We start from the raw sequence: 22,165 nt of genomic DNA on the forward strand, positions 1-22,165 counted from the left end.
AACTATTCCTAGTCCCCAATATCAGCGTCGCGAACCTCTCAAGTTTTCCATCTCGAATCCTACTTCTGTCCCTCTTGCTGCCTCCTCATCATCCGTGATTCGTTGCCAGCCCGGCTGAGTATCAACTCCTGGTCGTGGATAAGGCTCGTCGCATTTCGTACTTGAGAGGCGAGGAAAGTGCCGTCTGTAGCTCCAATACGCAATGCTCATGCCCAGAGCTGAGCCTACGCAGACATCGTAGACGTCGTGGCGATAATCCTCGCATCTCGATATAGCGACTAGACCAGCGCCGATGAGCGGCAGTAGGCAGACCAACGCGCGGCTTAGATCACGACCGCCAGCCGAGTAACGGAACACATGGAGTTGGCCGGCGAGGAAGAGGCTGAGAAAACCAAGGCCAGCGAATGAGAAGGATGAGTGGCCAGAAGGGAATGATCGCCAGCCCTCTTGTAGTATGTGGCCATCTTCTGCCGTGCAGACATCGATGGTAACAAGGGTGTTGGCCTTTGTGCCGATTGCGGGCTTGCATCGGTCTAGCAGATCAGGACGAGGTCTACCCACAGCGTTCTTGATGATGTCAGTGATGAAGGATGTGAGCACAATAGAAATAAGGAACGAGAGGTAAGTGACTTCATGCTTGGCTGCTGACGACCTTGCGATTATGTTGTAAGCGATTAAAACTCCCAGCGGTATGAAAAGGGCGTATACGAAGTTCATAACTGGTAGTCTTTGTTAAGTCCAGTCACAGAAGCTGAGGTTAATGTTTGAGACGTACAGACAGGGACACGCTCATGGACCGCAAAGGGATACGAGATCTGCAGGTCGTTTATGAAGAACATGCGATGAAATGGGTTGACGAAGAGGACCGTCTGTGAACCTGTCAACCATTGTTCTCAGTTCCCACTGGCGATATAGTACAGACCAAGATCCAGCCTGTTAAGAGGAACAGGAAGCCGACATAATCAGGCGCGTGAGTTGTCTGTTGTATGTCATGAGTATAACACCAAATACCGATTTTAAGAACCACTATACCTTCCAGTATCTCCTCAAAAATGAGATTGGTCCGCCGGAGGAGCCATAGCTATGAGCTGGAGCCATGATTGATGACGATGGTTGAAATCAGGTTTGACAGGCGGAGGTGACGGAGCATAGGTAGGCAGACTGCAGAGTCGCAACAATTGGAAAATGCAGTTTTTCTGTATCTGCAAATTAGAGGACGTTTGTCTTTGTTACCAAGTCATGTTAAAGAGGCGCGGCTCATAAGTTCAGTGCTGTTGTGAAGACGTAAGAGGTTCTTGCTGAGGTTGGACATGTTACCAAATGCGGGAATGAGGACCCCTGATCTTCCGTTGGTTTTCTTGGGCCCATATCAATGAAAGAATGCAGATAAAGAGTAACTGATGTACGCCAACAGTATACGGCCGGCGTTCATAATTAGTCCTCGCAAGGCCAAAAGCCAGGACTAAGTGGCTATAATGAATTATCAAACTTATTAAACTGAACCCCGGCATAATCGCTATTGTTTTCTCTATACAATGTTAGACATAGGTACCTTCAACCCTGTAGCACCTTGGGCGCAGAAACGGTGTTGATGGGCATAACAGACCAGTATATATCCATCTTTGTATCTAAGACAATAATTACAAGTCATGATCTAAACATGAATTCCCTTTCCCAACTTTGAAGTGAAAAGAAGTCGATATACAAATCTCAGATGGAGCTGCCCAGCTCCAGGGTAAGTAGGGTCAAATCACCATCCACTAAGGTATTTCTTAGGCCCAAGCTCTGTTGGATTTCTTCTGTGACGACTGGCAATGAGGAAACTTCGTTACTTTCCCTCAGCCATAACAACTTTTCAACAAGACAACTCCTACCGATGAAATATCGACAATCGGAAATCTAGAACCTGTGCCTGCGCGAACATCTTGCTTATAAAGCACATTTTCAGGAATAGCTCCTAAATGCACTGCCCGATGTCATAGTTTGCGACGCGACGAAGCGAGATGCTCAAATCGACACACACACCATCGGCAGCCGCTCTGGCACCGCTCCCGCCAGGATGGAGCGAGCATACCGCGCCGACTGGACATACATACTATTACAACGCTGAAACAAAGGAATCAACCTACAAGCGTCCAGGAGCCCAGCCGCCTCCACTGCCAGCGCAACCACCAGCTCCCACATATCCTGGTTATGGCTCAATCCCATACTTAGCCGATCCCAACGTTGCTAACGCTTACATGGCACAATTCAATCAAGGCAACAATGGGCAAAGGTATAATAATAGCTCCCGAGGTGGGCATGGAGGAGGTCGTGGAGGAGGTCGTGGAGGCTTCGAAGGTCGACCGCGCCCACAGCCTGTTGACAAGCCGAGGAGAAAGGAGCCGATCCCAGGTTGTGAACCATGGATTCTCGTATATACCAAGTACTCGAGGCGCTTCGTATACAACCCTGTCAAGAATGCCAGCTACTGGCGCATACCGGAGAAGTTGAAGCCAGCCATTTTGGAGCTTGACAAGGCACGGCTACGGCAGAAAGCAACAGGAGAGAACCAAGGAAAGGAGGATAAACAGGATGAAAATCAACAAGAGCCAACAATACCACAAAAGAAGGACGCCCCAGTGGCAGGATTGGACGACGATAGCGAATATGAAGAGGTCGAGGTGACCGATGACGAAGGGGAAGGGGAAGGCGATGGAGAGCACCCCTCCAAACGGCAACGGACTGCAGATCCAGATGCAGACGAAGACGCCCCGATGGAATTCACAGAAGCTGATTTTGCAGCTCAGTTACAAGCCATGGGAGACGATTACGGCCTTGAACCGGGCGACTACGACGACGGAAACGCTGAAGAATGGCCTGAAGGTGCCGAGGGAGTGCCTCTATCCGTAGACGACGCGAAATACCTGTTCAAGGACCTCTTGAACGACTTCAACATCAACCCATACAGTCCGTGGGAGAAACTCCTGGAGGAAGGCAAAATCATCGATGACTTGCGATATACAGCACTAAGCACCACGAAAGCACGTCGGGATTGCTGGGACGAGTGGACGCGTGAGAAGATCGCGGAGTTGAAGGAGCAACGAGCCAGGCAGGAAAAGCGGGATCCTCGTATTGCTTACATGGCATTCCTGCAAGAAAAGGCGACGCCGAAGTTGTACTGGCCCGAGTTCAAGAGGAAATACAAGAAAGAGGACGTCATGAAAGATCACAAGATCACCGACAAGGATCGCGAGAAGGCATATCGAGAACACATTGGTCGCCTCAAAATGCCCCAGTCCAAACTCAAGTCCGATCTTACTGCCCTGCTCAAGGCCCAGCCGGTGCACTTACTAAACAACAAGTCGCTATCTACCGGCTTACCCGACCCGGTCCTCACCGACATTCGCTTCATATCCCTCGAGCCCAAGATCCGCGATCCTCTGATCGAGGCTTACGTGAGCAATCTGCCTCCCCCACCAGAGGACCTAGATGCAGCCAGGGACGACGAAGAGCAGCGAAAGCAGCGCGAGTCACGCGAGAAGCGTGAGAAGGCACTGGAGGAGAGAAACCGCGTGGTGGAGGAACAGAAAAAGAAGCGCGATCGAGAGGTGGCGGCTAGTAAAGCCCGGTTGAGAGATGAAGAGAGGGAGTTGGAGATGGCCATGAAGGTAGGAAAGCAAGGATTGCAGAGCCAGTTGGCCAGCATGAAGGTTGCAGAAAAGGAACCATGATATCGGGGAAAAACAGATCTTGTATCTGCATACGCATCTATCTACTATTCTAATTCTAGCGACCAAGTGTGCTCGGTTCGTGTTTATATAGACGATCACAGGCCATACATGAAAGTCAACTTCTTGTCTGCGTATCGGCGGTCGTTGAGTCTCTCACTCTCGATCTCCTCTGGTGACATGGTGCTCAATATCGTCTGCTTGCGTTTGTTGACCGCTACAAGCATGAATCGATAAGACAAATATCCGACCAAAGCAATGGCAAGGAAACCTAGCGTGACGTAAAATGGAAATCTGTAATGGGGCTTGTATCGTTGTCGGTACAACTGCGCCCCGATCACGCCTCCGAGGTTACCGAAACCATTGACGCCAAGCACAAGAGCTCGCTTGCCAGGCTCAGGCGTGTTGCCACTGAGCCATGCCATGGTGAGAGGAGCCGAAATGTATACACCAGATAGGAGCACACAAAGCGAAACGTACTGCCCGGTACTCGAAGATATTGTAACGGTAAGGATCAGGCCAATGATACCAATAACCAAGCCGCCCAAGATGTGATATCCCCGTTCCTTAAAGTGATCCGAACTTAGCGCAAAGGCGTACAGGCCGAGAGCACCACAGACGAAGGGCGGAACTGTCATCTAGATCACTCGCAGTCAGTCAAGCCCAGTTGGGGAGAAGAGGAAATAAAACACACCAGGTTGGCAAGGATAGACTCATAACCCAGCCCCTGAACAACGAGGGGCAGGAAAACCGAGAATGCACCGCTGGGGACACTGGCGCAGATGTTGAGCAGAAGGACAGTCCATAGCTTCCAGTCTTTCATCGTTTCCACAAAATCTCTCTTGCTCAAGCGGTTCTCTTCAATACCATCTTCGCTGTACTCATGCTGTACGAACTCGGCGTTGTCTTGCTTCATGCGTTCGACAGCAAACTCTCGTTCATCTGGACGAAGAAACCATGCAGAGCCAGGACCTCTAGGTAGCCATAGCCAAGCAACGATAGCAAAGAAGCATGTCAGTGCTCCCTCGATGAGGAAGAGATATTGCCAGTTCTTGAGGCCACCACTACGGAGATGGAAAATGCCGTATGCTTGAAGGAGTCAGTAATTAGCTTGAAGAATTGTTACAACCAGAACTTACAGATCGAACCTGAGAAGGCTCCAGCGATGGCATACTGTCCGTAGAATAGAGCGAGTCTAACACAAAAGTCGTAACGAGGATAGAAGAATGACAAATACGCTACGGCCGTGGGATAGAAGCCCGCTTCAAAAGCACCAATGAGCAAACGTGTGGCGATGAGTGCCCCTAGAGTAAGGTCAGAAAAGGGTTGACTAGATGTGGGAGCGAACGGAAGGACTACAGACCACGTCCTTTGATGAAAGCTTGACCAATTGTCACTACACCCCAGCCAAACTGTAGAATGTGTCAGTAACTTCCTGCTCTTAGTCGGGGCACCGTCTAATTACCATTAAAAAAGGGATCCAATGCTTAGCACCAATATAACGGCCAGCTGCGGCAGAAACGGGCTGCAAGACAACAAAAGTGACGAAGAATAGAGAGACCGCTTCATTCAAATCATCAGGCTCAGCCCCTATGTCTGTGGTAAAACCTGGTAACAAGCTGTCAATAACCGATCGAGCACGTACAAGAGGCGGGGGACTAGGATGTTGTTCACCTTGTGTTTCGGCATTACCAACGTTGCCACGATCTAGACCATTGAATAGATATAGAAGTGAAAGAAGTGGAAGCAACGCAAAATCGAGCTTCTGATTGAGCGCCCGGCTTCTCTCTTTGTTCTGCTCGACTGAGTAGGCAGCGGGATGGCTCGATGGAGTCTTGCTCGACTTGTTCGGCTGGAGGGCTTCCCGATCGGACATGGCTGCTTCTGATTCAGATGTGGCTGTAAGTAGTTTGTTTTTCTCCTGAAAAAGGAGAAGACAGGCAAATTCCTTGTGATATAATGTTACGAGCAGTATATTGGCGTCGTTGCTGGGTTCATATAGGCACGCGTTTGGCAGGCAACTCTCGCTTGCACAGGTCTCCCAAACATACACACCTGGAGGCTCTTGATGATATCTCCGCATCTATTCCTAAGACCCAGGGATTAATTGGGGGTCAGACCAATGATCCGACTTCCAGCCGTTGTCCCAAGAATCTGGTAAGCGTGATCCATGTGTAGGCCCGATCCGGACGTCATTCTGTTTGTCACGGTCGTATATAAATCAAGGTTTGCTGTTGGCCTATCATGAAGTAAGAATCTGACGGCAGACCAGACGCTCGGGATTGAGGCTGACAGGAAGTGCCTCGAATAGGCAGATGCTCAACGCCACTACTGTAACCTCGATCAAGGTTGCCTGAGCGTCGGGACACAAACTGACCGCATCTTTAGCCCGTGGAAAGCACGTTAAGCGTGGTGGATGGCTGTATTGGGGTCGAAAAGTAGCGGGAATTGAGCTAAGGAGGCCCATATTGACTCATTACCAAGGAGCGGGTACTCATAGAACGAATCGACAAGTGCCTCCACAATTATGCGCAAACCAGGGATGGAATTCCAAGTTTGCCGCGATGAGCAAATCATGTTGCTGATGATCAAGTTCGCAAGTCGTGGGCTGTGTCGTTAGGGCTGTAAGGCTGACATATACCCCAGAATCCAGGATCCTTCGCGCTGCTTACTGAGAACGTATTGTTCCACACTTGGCGCTCTGTCGATACGCCTTGATTGCAGCAAGGGCTTATGGGTGGCTTGAATGAACGTTCTAGAATAACGCCTCGAGCAAAAGGGGTTACAATATTCTCATGTCGAACGTTGGTCCCTCTGGTGAGCTGAAGTAAAGTTTCCAATGCCTGAACAGGCACTCCAAGTGAGTGGCAAGGTGCACATCCACCATCCCCATTGATGGCGATTGAGAAACCTCTCCGAAGGCAGATACACTGGGCAGGAGAGATTGCATAAGGAATCAAAGCCTCTAACTTGGCAGGCGATGTAAGACAACCCCCACAGCTATACTGATTCGGTCATATTTCGATATTGTGAATCCGAGCCTCCGTCAGACGTTCCAAGGCACCCAGAGGCACCAAGGTGCCATATGCTACTGCTATTGGTTGTGTCGTGAAAGAGGTAATGTAACTCTCCAGATTGTCGGGTTTAAGGACCATGCTACAGATCGTCTCACTCGGATTTTGGCATCAGAGATTGGTAAAATATTGGTCAGCCTTCTTCTCAACTTCCTGGGCATAGTTCGATATTCCCGCACGACCCGTGACGCCGTCCTCAGTGATGTAGTGATCGATCAAATCGGGTGACACCCACTCGAAGTACACGTTTTTGACAGTGACCAGAGAGTGGGGAACCTCCCTCACAGCTGAGCTGAAGTCTCCCCAAGCTTGCATAACCTCGCATGCATCGTTTTCCTCCTGACCTGGCGGTGCAAAAGGGAGCACCTTCTCTTTCTCTGACAAAACGATAATCTTGGCTTTTTGAGACACGTACTTGGCTGTCAGAACAGCAGGCAGAGAACCGACTTTGTTGCTAACCGCGGCTGTTTTGTCGATCAGATCCGCTCCGATGAGCACAATATCTATGTCCTTCGCTGCGATGCCAACACTTGCATCAGTGTGGATTACCAAGCGGGTCTTAGCCTTGGAATTGTTGGCACATGAAGCAATAGACTGTGCCATCTTGACACCTTCGAAGAGTGGTCGGGATTCGAGCACATGAACCTCCACAGGTCGCGAAGTATTTCCCATAATGTGGGTAATGGCCGAGGCGATAGTTGAGCTAGAGGAGAGGGTAAGGATCTTGAGTGGCCCGCCTCCCGACAGATGCTGCTCTATGAAAGTCTGGAACACCGCGCCCGTTCTTGAAGTGGTATTCTGCCGGTCGCGGGCGTAATCCCCCAAGGCTCTGACGATATTATCGATCGAGCTCTTATCTGGTGGGCCGCGGGGTGGGATTCCGTCTTGAACTATGTCCAAAGCTGATAGAACAACGTTCAAGATAGACGCGCCCATACTTTCTCGCCCGTTCTTCCAGAGGTGCCATCCCGCAAACCTGATATTGATCCACCACTGAACTTGGTCAGTGAAATCGACTTTCTTCATAACATCGATGTATGTATCGAGAGCCTTGGTGGCTAGCTGGCGCGCTCCGCTTTCGTGATCTTCCTGCAGAGCGACCAAGCCCCGGCTAAGCGTGTTGCCTGCCTCTTGGCCCAAGTCAACGTTGAGCCATACCCTTCTAAGACTCTCTAGGATGCGCGGAACACCTTCAAAGTCATCTGAATCGTTGATTGCATCTGGATCGAACCATTCGTACCCCTCATGCTCCCAGTCAATTTTGATGCCAGCCTCACCGCAGCCACCGTCGCTCTCGGATTTGAGAAGAAAACCGAAAGGGTTAACAGTCCACTCTCTTCCAATAGACTCATCAGCGAACGAGAATGGTTTGCCCTTCCGAAAAAGGCGTAAAGAGTCATGCGTAAGAGTTGTTTCCTCAGCGAGTTCCCTCCAGGCTGTGGTAAGAGGATCCGCGTCAGTGTCATCTACACTTCCAGAAATGCCTGCATATTTGTGCCTTAGTATGTAAGCATGGGTTCACTGATAAGGTAATACACTTTGCTTACTGATATGTGTTTACGTGACTACTCCGGCGGAAGAGAGCAACCTGGGGTTTCTTTGCCTCACCGTCAGCGGGGAATCTGAAGATGAAGCTCGTCGCGACCTCTCTGTGCTTGAGAGGTGCCATTCGTGACGAAAGACTGTAGATCTTGGACGGTCAAAGATGACAACGGGAGATCAAGTGCATGCCGTGGGTCATTTGGCAAGGGAAAAGATGAGACGTTAGGATGCCGAGTAGGATTTTCGTGGGTGAGACAATTGGTACCTTAAGGTACGCATGGAAACCCAATGGAAGGGAGGAAGGAAGATTGCGAATACCTTACCACATGCTTCATCACATGACTGTCACACGTCACTCTTCTCAATTACCTACATCAAGACAGAAGCGACAGTGATGAATTAAGTTACCAGGAATACCCTTGTCTCTCTTATTTCCATGTTTGAATCCGATCATGTTCGTGGAGAATCCCAATCTGAACCACGCTTGGGCCGATAGTCCGTTCGTTGGCCATTTACCATTAGAGGACATTTAATTGTCCATCATCAACACCTAAATCATCGTAACTGCATATCCTACATTCATATGCCCCTAGGATAGCCTCTCAAACACCCATTAGATTTAAACCTCAAAAGCATCAACTTTTGTTCTGTAAATAAAAAGCCCAATGTCAGTCGCCAACTTTTGTTGCTCACGGGGCGCCCAACTCCAACTCAAATGAGATACCCATTATTAGATTGCCAATCGACATCAATCCACGAAACCAACTCATTATATAATATGTGGCCCTGATCAACAAGGATAGGCTGCTGAAGTGCCTCTGATGTCAGCTTATCTGACCATTGCTGTCCCATGTCAACATGCGATCGATTTGCGATCGGATCGTAGGTGGTCGTAGTCTGTGTCATGTTGACGGAACGTGTTGCAGTGCTCATGTCAACTGGGATAGGAAGACGCTGCACAAGAACGCGAAGATCCCGAAGCACCGTAGCACAGTCCCGGCCGTAGTTGCTACCAACTCGACTCTCATCCTCGAACCTCCCAATCACAAAGTCGAGGTCAAGTGAACGAGCCTTCTCACTTCGAGAAGACGGGCACAGATCCTCTACCAGCTGCTGTAACATCAATACTATGGCAGCGTTAAAAATGAAGTGAAGACCGGCTTGGAGCAGCTTTCGAGGATGATTGACAAGTAGAATCTGTCGAGCGAGCTGAATATTGTGTTCTGCTGATGATATGCATCGCTTTAGTAGAGGGAGTTGCGGATGTGAACTCAAGGAACACTGTCGCGAGACCAGCTTTTCCGCGAATGATTTTTTAACCAAGGCGAAGAAAACGGGTCGGATAGTCAAGATTATTAACTAAGGGACATGTTAGTCTAGCCTTGAAAGACATTGGGAAATGGAGAAATTGCCTGGTTGTAGTGCATGTGCAGCAAGCAAGTGGCTGGGTCATCGCTCAACCCGTTACTTGCGAGCTGCACTGTAGGTGGGAGTTTTAGACACCACTCGTCGAGCATACTGATCTCCCCTTCGAGGCTTCTCACAGGTCTTACGGCGTCTTCTGAGGGGGAAATGCGATACGTATTGCACACGATATGGCATGATATCCTCGAAAGCTCGACATGAGCTTTGAGACCATCTGCTGGAGGCATAGACCTATCGAATGAAGTTAGCCAGAGCGGGGGGGCAGACAAACAGGGATACCTACGGAGCATCGCAAGGAAGGGGTAACCGAATTGCGTCGTCCATGATGGTCGGGGGTCTCCCCATGAGGCAGCTTAAATAGCGATCCAGTACATAAAGCGTCCAGAATACGCGTTTGCCACTCTCGTCAAGCCAGCCCCTATGTGCGCCGTGCATGATGCTGATGTGCATAGCGTTGCTCACGCAAATATATGCGGCATCACGGCGGTTCATCTCTATCAGGTAGAACCCCATTAATGTCAATACCGATACTTCGTTGGGCGTAAAGCGTGTAATGTCAAGCGGGTTCCCGAGGAGCATACGGGCCCGACTGAAGTAGTTCTCACTGAGATGAGGGTCTATAGAGATATCCTGAGGCGGCATGATCATGGCTTGAGATACCACAGCAAATGCAGTCTGATAGAAAGCCAAGTGACGGCATTTGGTGAGACGTAAGTTTACCGAGTCTCGTTCCATGGATGGTACTGTCGGTGTTGAAGAGAGATCCCCCCACCAGTAGATTCCTCCACTTGGCCATTGGCAGTTACCGTCTTGGATGAAGTAACGAAGCTCGGACAACATTGAGTCCATCTCTGAGGGTGTAGGAAACCATGTCGGGTCAACGTCTCGATCATGCAAAGGTCGCGAGTCGTAGGTCTGGTAACGACCAAGACTTGATAAAAACGCACTTCCGTCAGAACCTGGACGCAGATTTTGATACGCAAGAGGCAGAACTGTAGTCATGAATTCCTTCAAGTAGTCGAGGAAAGTTGCGCCGCTGGTCTCACCCAGAAAACGAGCATAGCCGTCAGGGTCATGTAAAAGGCGACCCTCGGTTGAGACCAAGTTCTCCTCGTCATCCTGCCGATTTTGAGGCGTCGCCCCGGGATGTGAGAGCTGGATAGAATGTGTTCGAGATAATCCATAGCTGGGTTCCTGTATTCGAGTGTCTGATAGCTGAGGTTGGAGATGAAGATGAGGCGGCTGTTGCTGGAATTGTCGATGTATACTGGGATACTGGAGCTGAGGAAGCTCAGGAGGCACTCGCCCGATATGCGTTGTTGCATCTATCGTTGGCGTTGTCTGTGCCGCTAGACTAACGGCCGATGATCCAATTTCATGGTTAGAGGCGGTCCAACCAAGCAAATCTGAAAGTTCTTGGCGGCTTGCAGAATCCGGGACGGCGTTTGATACAGCTGCTGGGACAGTATCTCGAAGAACACGTTCATAGAGCTCGACCTTGTGTTTCAAATCCTCGAGCTCTGAGCGCGTGATGCTCACCTTCTCAACAGGTAGAGGGTATATGCAATCGCGTGAAGAGGATTGGCATTGGCGACACGGGTGCTCACCAGAGCATCTGACTCTTCTCACATTGCAAGCATTGCACCTTTTCAGCGAGACGTGTGTTAGATAAAGACGTGAGCTTCTTTTATGATGATATGACTGTAAGTCAGTGACTTGAGGGGGTAACCTCAGTCAAGCTTGACGTACGTCTGCCGAAACGCAGGAATAGTTGAGTATAATTGAAGTGAAATTGATGCATCGATAGATGGTACATAAAAAGAAGATCGATATAAACAAACCGATCGCAGGATATACAGATTGAATAGACAGCGACAGTAGTGTGGTACTGTAGACGGGTAGACACATGGAAACTAATCAACTTACGCTGTAGCGACACGCTTGCGATGCTCGGGAGCAACCTTGTGCCGGCGGGGATTGACAGGAAGCCGTCGCGGATTATGGGAGGCAGAGGCAGAAACAGAGAGGGAAGCCCGAGGTCGAGCCGATTGTGGTCCAGTTGCAGTTGGGCCAGAGTCGTCGGGCTGCTTCATGGCTTAGTCGTTCGTGAGTTTCCGTTTCCAAGAGGAGAACACTCGTCGTTTACTCTCAGAGACTGAGAACCAGTCAGCCCCTGCCTGCTAAGAAGCTACCAAGCAAGAGTGCTGCTACCAGTGCCAGTGCCAGGTTAGTACAGTACCACTTTAGGGGCCCGTCGCTCAGAAAAGATTGGATTGCATTGGATGTCGATGTCGATGTCCCCCACCCGAAAGGATTCTCATAATATTCAACCGCCGTTGGTGCGGAAATTTGGGAGGGAAGCCGGAATCAGTCAATCAATTATGGAGAGTTCATATCGCCATAAAATATCACCTCGACTTGGATCGCCTCGCTTGCGGCACGGTTCGTTGAACCCTGCACACTACCTAATTCCGACTGTCGCGCTCCGCTCCGCTCTGCTCTGCCTGCGGCAATGGCCCGAGCAACAAGGCCTGCACAGACTCGACTCTGGTTTTAACTTCGTTCTATTCACGGCTTTTCCCTGCAAAGAAAGACACTCTCAGACCCCTCGGTTGGTATGCCCGCTGCGAGTGTGTGTACGGAGTATGTAGGTAGGTATTATCAATGCGCATGCTGACACATGGTTGATCTCTGTTTGAATAACTCCAACGCTAAGCCGAGGTAGTTAGTACTCCTTAAGCTGCATGGAATAAGACGGAACAACGTCGCTTTGACAAGGGCTTGCAACCTTGTCAGCTTCATCTCGAGACTCGACCGTTGATTGCTTACACAAGCAAAACTCTTTACCTCCTGCACAAAACTCAATAGGGGAACTCGTTGTGTCAGTATGTAGCAGCGATGTTGTTGGGCTCTGCCTTTGGCGCATTCCTTACATCCATGCTTAAACCTCTTTATGCGTGCCAAAAAGAAAAGAAGAAAAAAACGACGACCCTTGTTATGAAAGATCTTGGCATATATTCTTTGCAGTTTTCTTTAAATTGCTAGTCTGTCTTGCATCTGTGGGCAACTATACGACGTCGTAGACCAGAACGGAAGAGAATATGTTTCTCAGCAAGTGGGTGTGTAGCCAAATGCTTGGGATGACCGGCCCGCCTCTGCATGGCATCTCGGCAGCGTGAAACTTTTACAACGGTCTTTCCGAGATATGAAATAATGACTCAACACCAGCGAGTCACTTTGTCAATCTGAAGTGGAAGCATGGGGGGCCGGAGCAAACTGTAAGAGGCCCGTTCAAGCACAAGCAGGTCATGCGCTTCCATACAGTCCTGATAGCTCTGCCTAAAAGATGACATTGCCGGCTGGGCGATTCCCATCGTTATTGCCAATTGCAGAGGCTCACTCCGTTTGGTGTAACGGAGATACTACGTTTAACGGTCAATAACAACACTTGGTGCAGTGCTGGCCAAGACTTATGAAGTCATCCCGAGTACTGAATCTTACGGCAACTAGCCCACGAGGGAGTATCACTGAAAATCAGAAAGAACAAAACGGGCAGTCGGTAGACTGGCATTCGTGAAATGGGCGACATGCAGCGTGATGCCGACTTATATCGGGCCATGTTAAGCCCTTCATATTAGGCGCAGTTCCCGAGGAGCGGCCCGTAACAGTGCGTTGGAAATGTGGCAACTGGAGTAAGCTTAAGGAGACATACCAAAAATGGAGAGTTGCAAGCTCCTGTCAAGAGCAGCATCGATACTGAGCTGAGATGTGACAATGGATGCATGGCACACAGAGAATGAACATTGGAGATTGTAACTTTTCTTTTTTCAATGCCGTGGTGGGGCTCTAACAAAATCTACAGAACACCAAAAGGAATAAATGAAACCCAACTTTTGTCTCCTAATTCGCAGTATGTACTGTAAATGATAATGGCGATAGAAAATGACAAATAACAGAGGATATAGTAAATAAATAAAAAATGACTTAAGCGGCAAGACGGCTCTTTGTCGTCCAGTCAGCTATTTTCGCTGCCCTTGCAAAACCCATTACAAACGTAGGTATCCATTCATTCGTGCTGTCATAACATTTATTGCTTGAAGATAGATTGAACAATCTCGCCTGAGCGAGTGCCCAGGACGGAGAGGAGGGTGTCGCTCAGCTAGATACAATGTTAGTGTCTATCGAATGAACATGGTCAATTCACGGTGGATCACTTACCCCGTGAGTACCCTCGCAGCAGCCCTGCAGCCAGACGCCAGAGTCGTCGGCAACAGTGCCAGGGGAGAACTTGACTCGGTAATCCCTTCCGACGGCCAGCTTACGCTCGCCATCTTGTGTCTGGACGTTCCAGCCGTTGACTCCCTTGGGAGACTCGTTGCGTCCCGATACGGTCTTGGGGAGCATTGTCCATGCGTCCTTGAGCATATCGACGTGAGCGCTTCGCTTGTAACCGGTGGCAGCAACGATCAGATCAACTTCAAAAGTCTCCTGGTCGACGAAGCCATCGAGGGGGCCATCGTTGACGCGTTGAACCTTGATCTCGAGAGCGTCGCCCTTGGTGTCGACGCTGGCAATCTCACGGCCAGCGAGAATTCTGTGGGGCCACTGTGTCTCGTCGTCACTGATCTCACGCTTCTGGTCATACATCTTCTCGAAGAGGTGCTCAATAAGCTCCAGACGAACAACACCGTAGTTGGTGGCGCGAGCCTCAGTCAAAAGAGTCTCGCGAGCCTTGACAGATCGTGGCCACAGGTTGTCAATGTACTCGGGGTTGAAGATGGAGTTGACGCTGTAGGTCATGGTCAGCAGAGGTTCCTATAACGGACAACTGTGCACAACTTACAATGGAGAGTCATCACTGGGGCGCAGGAACTCCTGGCGCATGATGAGGTATGTTTTGGAGTTGGGGTACAGGCTCTGGACGTTGTTGAAGATCTCGGCGGCACTCTGCCCGGCACCGATGACAGCAACGCGGTAAGGAGCGTTCTGCTTGGCTAGGATCTGAGGGGCGTAGTTGGCGAATTGGGAAGAGTGCAGGACACGAGGGTGCTTAGCAGGGAGGCTCTTGGGGAGCGAAGGCTGGCCACCAGCAGCAACAAGAACGTGACGGCTGCGGAAAGACTGGACCTGGCCAGTCTTGCCATTGCGAGCCTGAACGGTGAAAGTCTTGACGGCACCGGCCTCCTTGCTCTCGGGGGAGATAGAGAGAACCTCGTTGTTGTAGCTAACAACATGGTCAAACCAAGAAGAGCACCAGCGAAGGTAGTCCTCGTATTCAGTGCGGGCAGGGAGGAAAGTGCTCAAGTTGGTAAAGTCAACGAGACGACCCTGACGGTGGAGGTAGTTAAGGAAGGTAAACTCAGATCGGGGGTTGCGAAGAGTGGCTAGATCCTTGATGAAGGAGATTTGCATCTTGGCTCCAGGGAGCAGCATACCGGCGTGCCAAGCGAACTTGGTCTGCTTTTCCAGGAAGAGAACCTTGGGAGCTGCGCCATCAGGGCGAAGCTTCTTGCCCTCGGCGATGGCATCGTGAATAGCGACGGCTACAGCCAAAGATGCGGGGCCGAAACCAGCGCAGATGAGGTCAAACTCAGAATCCGCGGGAGCTGACTCGAGATAAGGAGATCTCTCCTTGTGAACTCGGGGTCCATGACGGGCAGCAGGGGCAGCTCCGTTTCCATTGCTGGTGCTGGTGCCGTTGACATGACCGTTGTGGCCGTTAGTAATACCGTTGGTGCCATTTGTGCCGTTGTGACCGTTGGTAGTACCGTTGGTGGTACCGTTGGTGGTACCGTTGGAGACCGGGGCCTCGGAGCCATTGAATGAAACCTCGCTGTGGGGTGACATGATGACTGATTGCTGTGGAAGAGGGGTATAGGTCTAGAATTGTAATAGAATCTTTGAATGCAGACCAAATTTTATAGCACAAACTTTGTGTCTATGAGATTTGGCGAATTCAAAGTCGTGACGTGTGAGAAACCGGGAAGAGGTCCACCAAGTGAATGGGAGACTATGAGGAATAAATCCGGTTTGCAGAAGCTCTTGTTCCTTCTCGAGAACCAGGTATCACCCAATCTGGTCAATATGGTGCACGGATTGGGGAATTGATGCAGATGAGCTTCATATAATGGATAAACGGTCGAATCAAGCTTCCAATGTCCGGATTGTGGTAGGGGCAAAAGTGACACTATCAGGGTCTAACTCTGAAGAGAGATGTTAAAAGAGCTTTAGGTAGTACCGCCGAGGCTTTGGAGAAGCTTCGTCAATGAAGATAGAAAGAACAGAAGAACGGAGTAGTTCCGAGAGATGGGGGAGATATGGCATTTTGTAGTTCAGACGGGGATGGGATCTACAAGCTATTTCCTTGGTCCCATATTGCGTGCCATAGTCTTATTCGGAGTCAAACTAAGCTACAGACCCTCAAAAGAAGCAAGCAAGCAAGTACATACAAGCTCACGGCGAAGCTGTAGTCGAGCGAGGTACACTGCATTACATGACGAGACGCCTACTGGCGCTGGACACGCCTCTTTAGGTATGTACATGGAGGAGGCGGATACGAGTACAGGGAGGTTCTCCATGGCTAATACAACCTCGTCAAGCTCGTACGTACATACTTGGGGAGGTACATTTGCGATGGAGCCATGATACATAAAAAACCATCCATGATGGAGACACTACTATACTGAGCCGGGAAGAACACAACTAGCTAGCCCACTGGAGACTGGGCCTTTACTACCAGTGCCGGTCATCCTGGGCTGGGCTGGGCCGAGCACGGCGGCCAAGCCAAGGCGTGGAGCCGCGGGTGCCAAGCAAGCGAGCAAAATGCATAGAGAGCGGCAGAATGGAAGCCGGGTCAGGCCAGAAATTCCTCAGAACGTGAATGAGAATGAGAGTGGTGACGGAATCCATTGCGTTAACGTCAGTCAACGTGACTCTGGTTAGTAGGTAGTGAATAAGACCAGGACTACCTAAGCCCAAGCCTAGGCCCTGTAGAGAGAGGGTGGGATCGGGAAATGGTGGGGGTGGGCTAATTGCCCTGCTGTAGAGAAAACACCAACCTTTTCAAGCTTTAGCTCGGAGGGGTCCTGTAAGCCATTTTGGGCTTCTATTTTGTTTTTGTTTTCGTGACTGTTTCAGTTTCTCTGTTGAAGCTTTGCCCTGTGTTGGACCTCGTGAAGTGGGAGAGAGAGCATAGCACTCATATACATAACCTGCGAGGCTCTCATCATACTTCTCAGGGCTCATGTCGACACTCGATCAACTGATGCAGCAATCCCCATAAAAGAATGTTCTAAAGACATAGGTACATCATGGTTACAGGATTGCCTCATACTGGCCCCGTCTGGGCTGGGTTCTAATGGTTGTGTCAAAACTTCAAAGGCTCTGTCAGCCGCTGCAGGATGGGCGACACGATGCAATAAGACGACAGGCTAGGCCAGTCATCGGTCTGCAAGGGATGGAAAATGGATGGAAAATGTCGCGCAGTCAATGGCTTTGCGGTCTCATCCTCCACGTCCATGGCCGCGGCGTGCCTCGTGGACCCTCGTGGGACTTCATCAACGCCGTGAAGTTCCGTAGCGCATGAGTGAGCTTCGAGGCGCCACTGCCCACTCATCATTTCCGAGCAGAATCACACTGGCCTGCGGGTCTAACGAGAGCTTCTCAACTAGCCAACCCGTCGCAAGCCCCCCAGCGTGGAGGGACCCTCCAGGGATGCGTGGCGGCGTGGGTTGAGTCCGGCACTCGAGATTGAATGAGGAAACGATGAGCATCAAATGGGCAGAGGAAAAGACCATGAGCAAGGGTTGAAGCATGTTAACAGGATACCCATACGCGTGGGTGAAGTTCAAGCAAAGTTTGTTTTTAGTTTATTGACGGACGATGATGATCAGTCTTGGAACCTTCCTATATGGACGAATGCCGTACCGTAAAAGCTTAGGCCTTTCGCGAATGGCGATCGATGTATGTTGACATCTTTAAATCGAGAGTGTGGTTCAGTGTGTATGCCAATTCCTCGGCTTGAGAAGTCCCCTAATTCGACCTCATCGAGAGTCTGCAAACTCGAACTACTCCTTGACCCATGTTCTCTTACAAACCCTCGACTTCTGCCACCTTCTTCTACCCAGTGTTTTTCTTCAGCTTCATCTCTACAGCCGGGGTGTTTATGGCAACTTGCATCTCAAGACGGTGGCAGGAGGAAGTGGAGGTTCCTGAATTACGAGCAAACTAACCAAGGATCCCCAGCAAAGAAGCGTAAGTATGGACGAATATGATGCGACGTCGGCGATGATCTTTGGTAAAAGATCAGATAAGATAGACATGGCAAAACAGCGAGCAAGCTTGGTGAACTCTGCAAAGGTTAACGCCGCTGAGCAAGGATCAGACGGCCTTACTACTGGAAATATGCTTGCCATTCCAGCTGGCGTCACAAAAGGTGGAAGCAGCCGCAGTTCAAAGTCCAGTTCATTGCTTGCTAACTGGGCCGATGCAGACCCTTGAAGACGCTACGCATTTTTGTTCCGTGGGATCGAGGCATGGGTTCGAAACGTCCAGTCTCGCCTGGGCCGATGACGGCTTTCTGCAGCCCCCGTCACCCAAGCTCTTTCACACCGTTCGGACACGACGTCAATGCCATGGGTTGGGGGCAGAGAAAAACCTGACCAGCACAGGCACAGGACAGGAACGCACAGAGTGCGGCGAAGAACGGCTTTGGTTTGACGGCGCCCACGCCAGAAGAGCCGATCACTCGAGCCTCGCAATGTCGTTCGACGAGAAGGAGGGGCAGTCCCGCAGAGAAGATGGAAGGTGGTTGGCAAAATGCTGATGATTGGAGTGTTGATGGGCGGCGAATACCTCGGGCTCCATTGTGGAGATGAGGGAATTATCTGATGATCTGATAAACCGGATCTGATAAGATCTAATTAGCCAGCTTACAGTAGCGTCGCGCACCAAACTCAAGTTGACTGGTTACCGACCTCCGAGCGGCTCAGGGGTCTTTTAGCACTAGATGGCCCCTGGTGCAGTGGCAGAGTGGTGCTCCTGGTCGCAACCTAACCCCTGCAACAATTATGTATGCTGTGTTTTTTCTTCTTGGGGACAGGTACCGACCGAATGAGCGCGAGCAAGCGGAGGGCAATTGTGAATGGAAGAAAAATTTTCTTCTCTGGTGAACAGAAGCTTATCCCTGCTGGACCATGGCACAGGCTGCTTCTTGACCTATAAGCGCAAGCACTTGGCGTTGAATCTCCATCGGTTGATGAGCTGTCTAGAGCTGCATTTGCTAACAGGGTCTCTACGCCTCTGGGAGATAATCGGGCTAGCGGGTAATAATTTTGCAGAGGTCCATCGATTGACTGATTGATTAGATGCAAATGCGCCGGAGAAGCCTTCCATCTCAGACCGATAACGGTGCTTTCCGACATACATTATCCATACAGCTGGGATAGGCCAGCATCGATGTTGCAATGACAGAAATCATGGAGAGCAGATATGCAACCATGGGACGACGCGACTCTGGAAATACCCGTAGTATGGCTCGATATGATCGGCAAAACCGTAAGATGATGCGAATTGCGGGTGACGATGTTGCTTTTTCTTCGCCCTGTTGGACCCCTGTTTTCGTGACACTTTGCTGTGCTGTGATCTAGAACACCAAGCCAAGCCAACGCTCCGGCAGTACCTGTCCTCACGGTTGGTTCGTACATCAAAGGATCTCGTACCCGTTTGCGATCCCGTGTCCGAGGGTCCAAGTAGTACCTACAGTAGCCTCCCTCATGTCGTCAAATTATCCCAGCAATCGTCAGTTGAAACCCATGCCATAACCAGACACCTTAAGCGCTTCTGTCACCATGCACGTGAGAGGCAAAGCTTCTTCATGAGAAAAAGCAGAAATTTACGGGCAAAAGCACTATTCAGCACAGTGAGAAGCCGCTTTGCCTTGCCGAGATCAGACTACAGTGATACCATGACAATGCATGCTCTAGCTGGAATTCGAACATGGGAATGAATGCACATGAAGCATACGAGGTTCGATCGAATTCGAATGTTGACTTTCCGCACAATGAGCGTGTTAAGCTTGCAGGTTTGGTTGACACCATCTCACCTTGGCCACCCCTAGACTTGGCCTGAAGCTACGCCACAGGCTGCTCGAAAAGTTTCTGGCGGCTATGTTTAAAGGAGGGCGGCTTTTCTCAACTTACAGGTGGTCAAGTAGTTTAAAAGATCTTGTAATTGACCAAGTCTATTAACAGGACTTTCTTGACTTCCTGAATTACATAGAAATCACATATCAATTGAGTGAGCATGCGTACGGTTTCAACGTCAGGTATCCGTAAAATCCTGGCATCGACCGGAATTTTTCGAAGCGAGAGCCGTTGAACAGGTAGGTACATGGGAGGCCAGGGGAGAGTACATCATTTTCATTTACGTGTACATTAGATTATCTGATTAGATCCGGGATCAAAAGATCGGCGGGTTTTTAGCACTCAATACCTTACTTAATAAACGAAAGCAAGTTGCAGTCGTCGAGGCACTTGGATATTTTCGACGAGCATGAATAGGGAGTTGATCAATATGTAGTCACATAGCAGAGAAAATAGGTGGCAACGATATCGTCCCACTCAAGATTAGAATATCTCAACACCAGAACAGAATTGACGTTGAGATATGGTCTTTGAGAATATTCATTCAGGGTAGCAAGCTCTGGGCTTCGATGAACGATGAGTGAGTGCATTGACCCATTCCGAGGAGCAGTACTGTACGGTAGTGGTTGGTCATAACCCACACCCTCCCCCCCATTTCTCCACCTGCACCTTGCATCATCAAACGCCAGGGTCAGAAATCCACCATCATCACCGCCGTCCGCTTCATCGGGCATCGCATCATCACCCTCAACATTGCCCATCTAGCCCGTTTGCTTCATTCAAGCCGCAACGGGATCAATCACTCCGCTAGTGGCGATTCTGACTCGGCAACAAACCTGTCGTTTCGTTCGTGCTGTGCTCTCGGAGGTAGCCGTCAACCAGTCTGTCACAACCACAGGCAACAATCTGGAAGGTGATATTGACCTCACGGGTCAGGCATTTCTCCATACCTAATCTCGGCTCGGTGTCCGCACTGCTCTTTTCCGCTTTATTCGTTTCAGCGCCGTGCTGCCGCTGTCGTTAGCTTCGCTCTTCTCCCAAACCGTCATTCCCTCGGGAATCCGAGCCTGCGCCGACCGAATATGCGTTTTCCCATCCAGTCACTTTGGGGTTTGCCCTCATGGAAGACTGAAGTGCCTCTTTTCCTGCTTCCGATTCCAACTTTGCTCACCTCTGCTTCGCCTGGTCCGGAGGCATAGCTGCTTCCACCTAGTTGTCCCAACCTTAATCCATCGCTTCCTCTAGCCAGTCGTCACAGCCTTTCTCTCACCCAATGCCCTGCGTGGCACATTCACGCTGTGTTGATGGTTTCATCGTCCTCACCAACCCAATCTAACCCAAGCTCCATCTCGTAGATAAGGTAAAATGACATACAACGTTCTCCTAATCCCGATCAATGCACATGCCATGCCCTTCAAAACTCCTCTCGCTTGTTCTACTCCCCCTCTTACACTTGGAAACATCAACATTTCCGGAAACCTCCCACGTTGACTAATATCGTTTCACTATCATGGTGTCGTGATCAACGTCATCCCACGTTTATAACCCTCTCCCGCCATTGCCCTTGGATATTGGAAATGCCCTCTTTATGTTGGCTTCGACCCTGCTTGATCTCATCACCCCGTGACTCAACCTGCATGAGTCTATTTAGTTACTATGGGTTTTACAAGATTCGTTGTGTGCGATAGCTCACGGGAAGACGGATACCTGGACAGCACGCGTTCAAGCTCTCATGCCATTGTCCCAGACAAGACTATTATGTGACTTAGACAACACGCCTAGACACTGGTTAGTAGGGCCGAAAGTCACTGGTCAAGTTGGGGTTCCCCTTTTATCGCGGGTCGACCCGTCGAGGATCCCTTGTCCGCATTACCAAAAAGCAACACCGATGTCGACGACCCTCAACCCTCCCCTCAACCCGCATGCCGTCTTTCGGGTTGCTCTCGTCAGCCACGATCTCAACGTTATGCCTAGCTTCGAGAGTTCCTCTAGCGCAGCGTCTCACATGCAGCGATTTGTTTTACCTTACAACCGCCATAAGCCTTCACGTAATCATTTGCTAGGCACCTTGGGGCCGTTGAACCTTACGTCGAGCTTCCTCAGGTGCCAAGAGAAATTAGCCTTTCCTTTTGGGGGCTGGCTTGCCGATCTGATTCGCAGTTATGATCAATCAAGTTACCCAATGTGGACGAATGGATTTTGTAATCCAATGCCCATGAGAACTATCCCTTGGCAAGAAATTCATCCTCGCTTGAAGTTACATACAAGGCTA

At 50.1% G+C, this 22,165-nt stretch overlaps 5 protein-coding genes across 5 annotated transcripts; 1 reads left to right on the forward strand and 4 right to left on the reverse strand.

Moving 5' to 3' along the window:
* Positions 1 to 21: 21 nt before the first annotated feature.
* On the reverse strand, positions 22 to 1,098 carry FTJAE_13612 (DPP1-diacylglycerol pyrophosphate phosphatase; the record flags this gene model as incomplete). The annotated part of the gene is made up of 4 exons (XM_037346774.1): positions 22 to 719; positions 776 to 869; positions 923 to 979; positions 1,033 to 1,098. The coding sequence occupies 4 exons, from the start codon at positions 1,096 to 1,098 to the stop codon at positions 22 to 24; spliced, it is 915 nt and encodes a 304-aa protein (XP_037199360.1).
* Positions 1,099 to 2,003: 905 nt separating this feature from the next.
* Positions 2,004 to 3,713, forward strand: FTJAE_13613 (U1 snRNP; the record flags this gene model as incomplete). Its single annotated transcript, XM_037346775.1, has 1 exon — positions 2,004 to 3,713. One exon carries the CDS (start codon positions 2,004 to 2,006, stop codon positions 3,711 to 3,713), a length of 1,710 nt encoding a protein of 569 aa, XP_037199361.1.
* A 95-nt stretch (positions 3,714 to 3,808) lies between these two features.
* FTJAE_13614 (nicotinamide mononucleotide permease) lies at positions 3,809 to 5,586 on the reverse strand (the record flags this gene model as incomplete). Its single annotated transcript, XM_037346776.1, has 5 exons — positions 3,809 to 4,348; positions 4,405 to 4,799; positions 4,850 to 5,014; positions 5,074 to 5,122; positions 5,176 to 5,586. The coding sequence occupies 5 exons, from the start codon at positions 5,584 to 5,586 to the stop codon at positions 3,809 to 3,811; spliced, it is 1,560 nt and encodes a 519-aa protein (XP_037199362.1).
* Positions 5,587 to 6,895: 1,309 nt separating this feature from the next.
* On the reverse strand, positions 6,896 to 11,844 carry FTJAE_13615 (translation initiation factor eIF-2B subunit family; the record flags this gene model as incomplete). Its single annotated transcript, XM_037346777.1, has 6 exons — positions 6,896 to 8,282; positions 8,332 to 8,466; positions 9,051 to 9,535; positions 9,880 to 9,982; positions 10,035 to 11,366; positions 11,678 to 11,844. The coding sequence occupies 6 exons, from the start codon at positions 11,842 to 11,844 to the stop codon at positions 6,896 to 6,898; spliced, it is 3,609 nt and encodes a 1,202-aa protein (XP_037199363.1).
* Positions 11,845 to 13,838: 1,994 nt separating this feature from the next.
* FTJAE_13616 (ornithine N5-oxygenase) lies at positions 13,839 to 15,598 on the reverse strand (the record flags this gene model as incomplete). Its single annotated transcript, XM_037346778.1, has 3 exons — positions 13,839 to 13,910; positions 13,970 to 14,540; positions 14,595 to 15,598. 3 exons carry the CDS (start codon positions 15,596 to 15,598, stop codon positions 13,839 to 13,841), a joined length of 1,647 nt encoding a protein of 548 aa, XP_037199364.1.
* Between the last annotated feature and the right edge of the window lie 6,567 nt (positions 15,599 to 22,165).

Source organism: Fusarium tjaetaba, assembly GCF_013396195.1.
Source record: "Fusarium tjaetaba strain NRRL 66243 chromosome Unknown NRRL66243_c0000447, whole genome shotgun sequence".
Taxonomy (NCBI): domain Eukaryota; kingdom Fungi; phylum Ascomycota; class Sordariomycetes; order Hypocreales; family Nectriaceae; genus Fusarium; species Fusarium tjaetaba.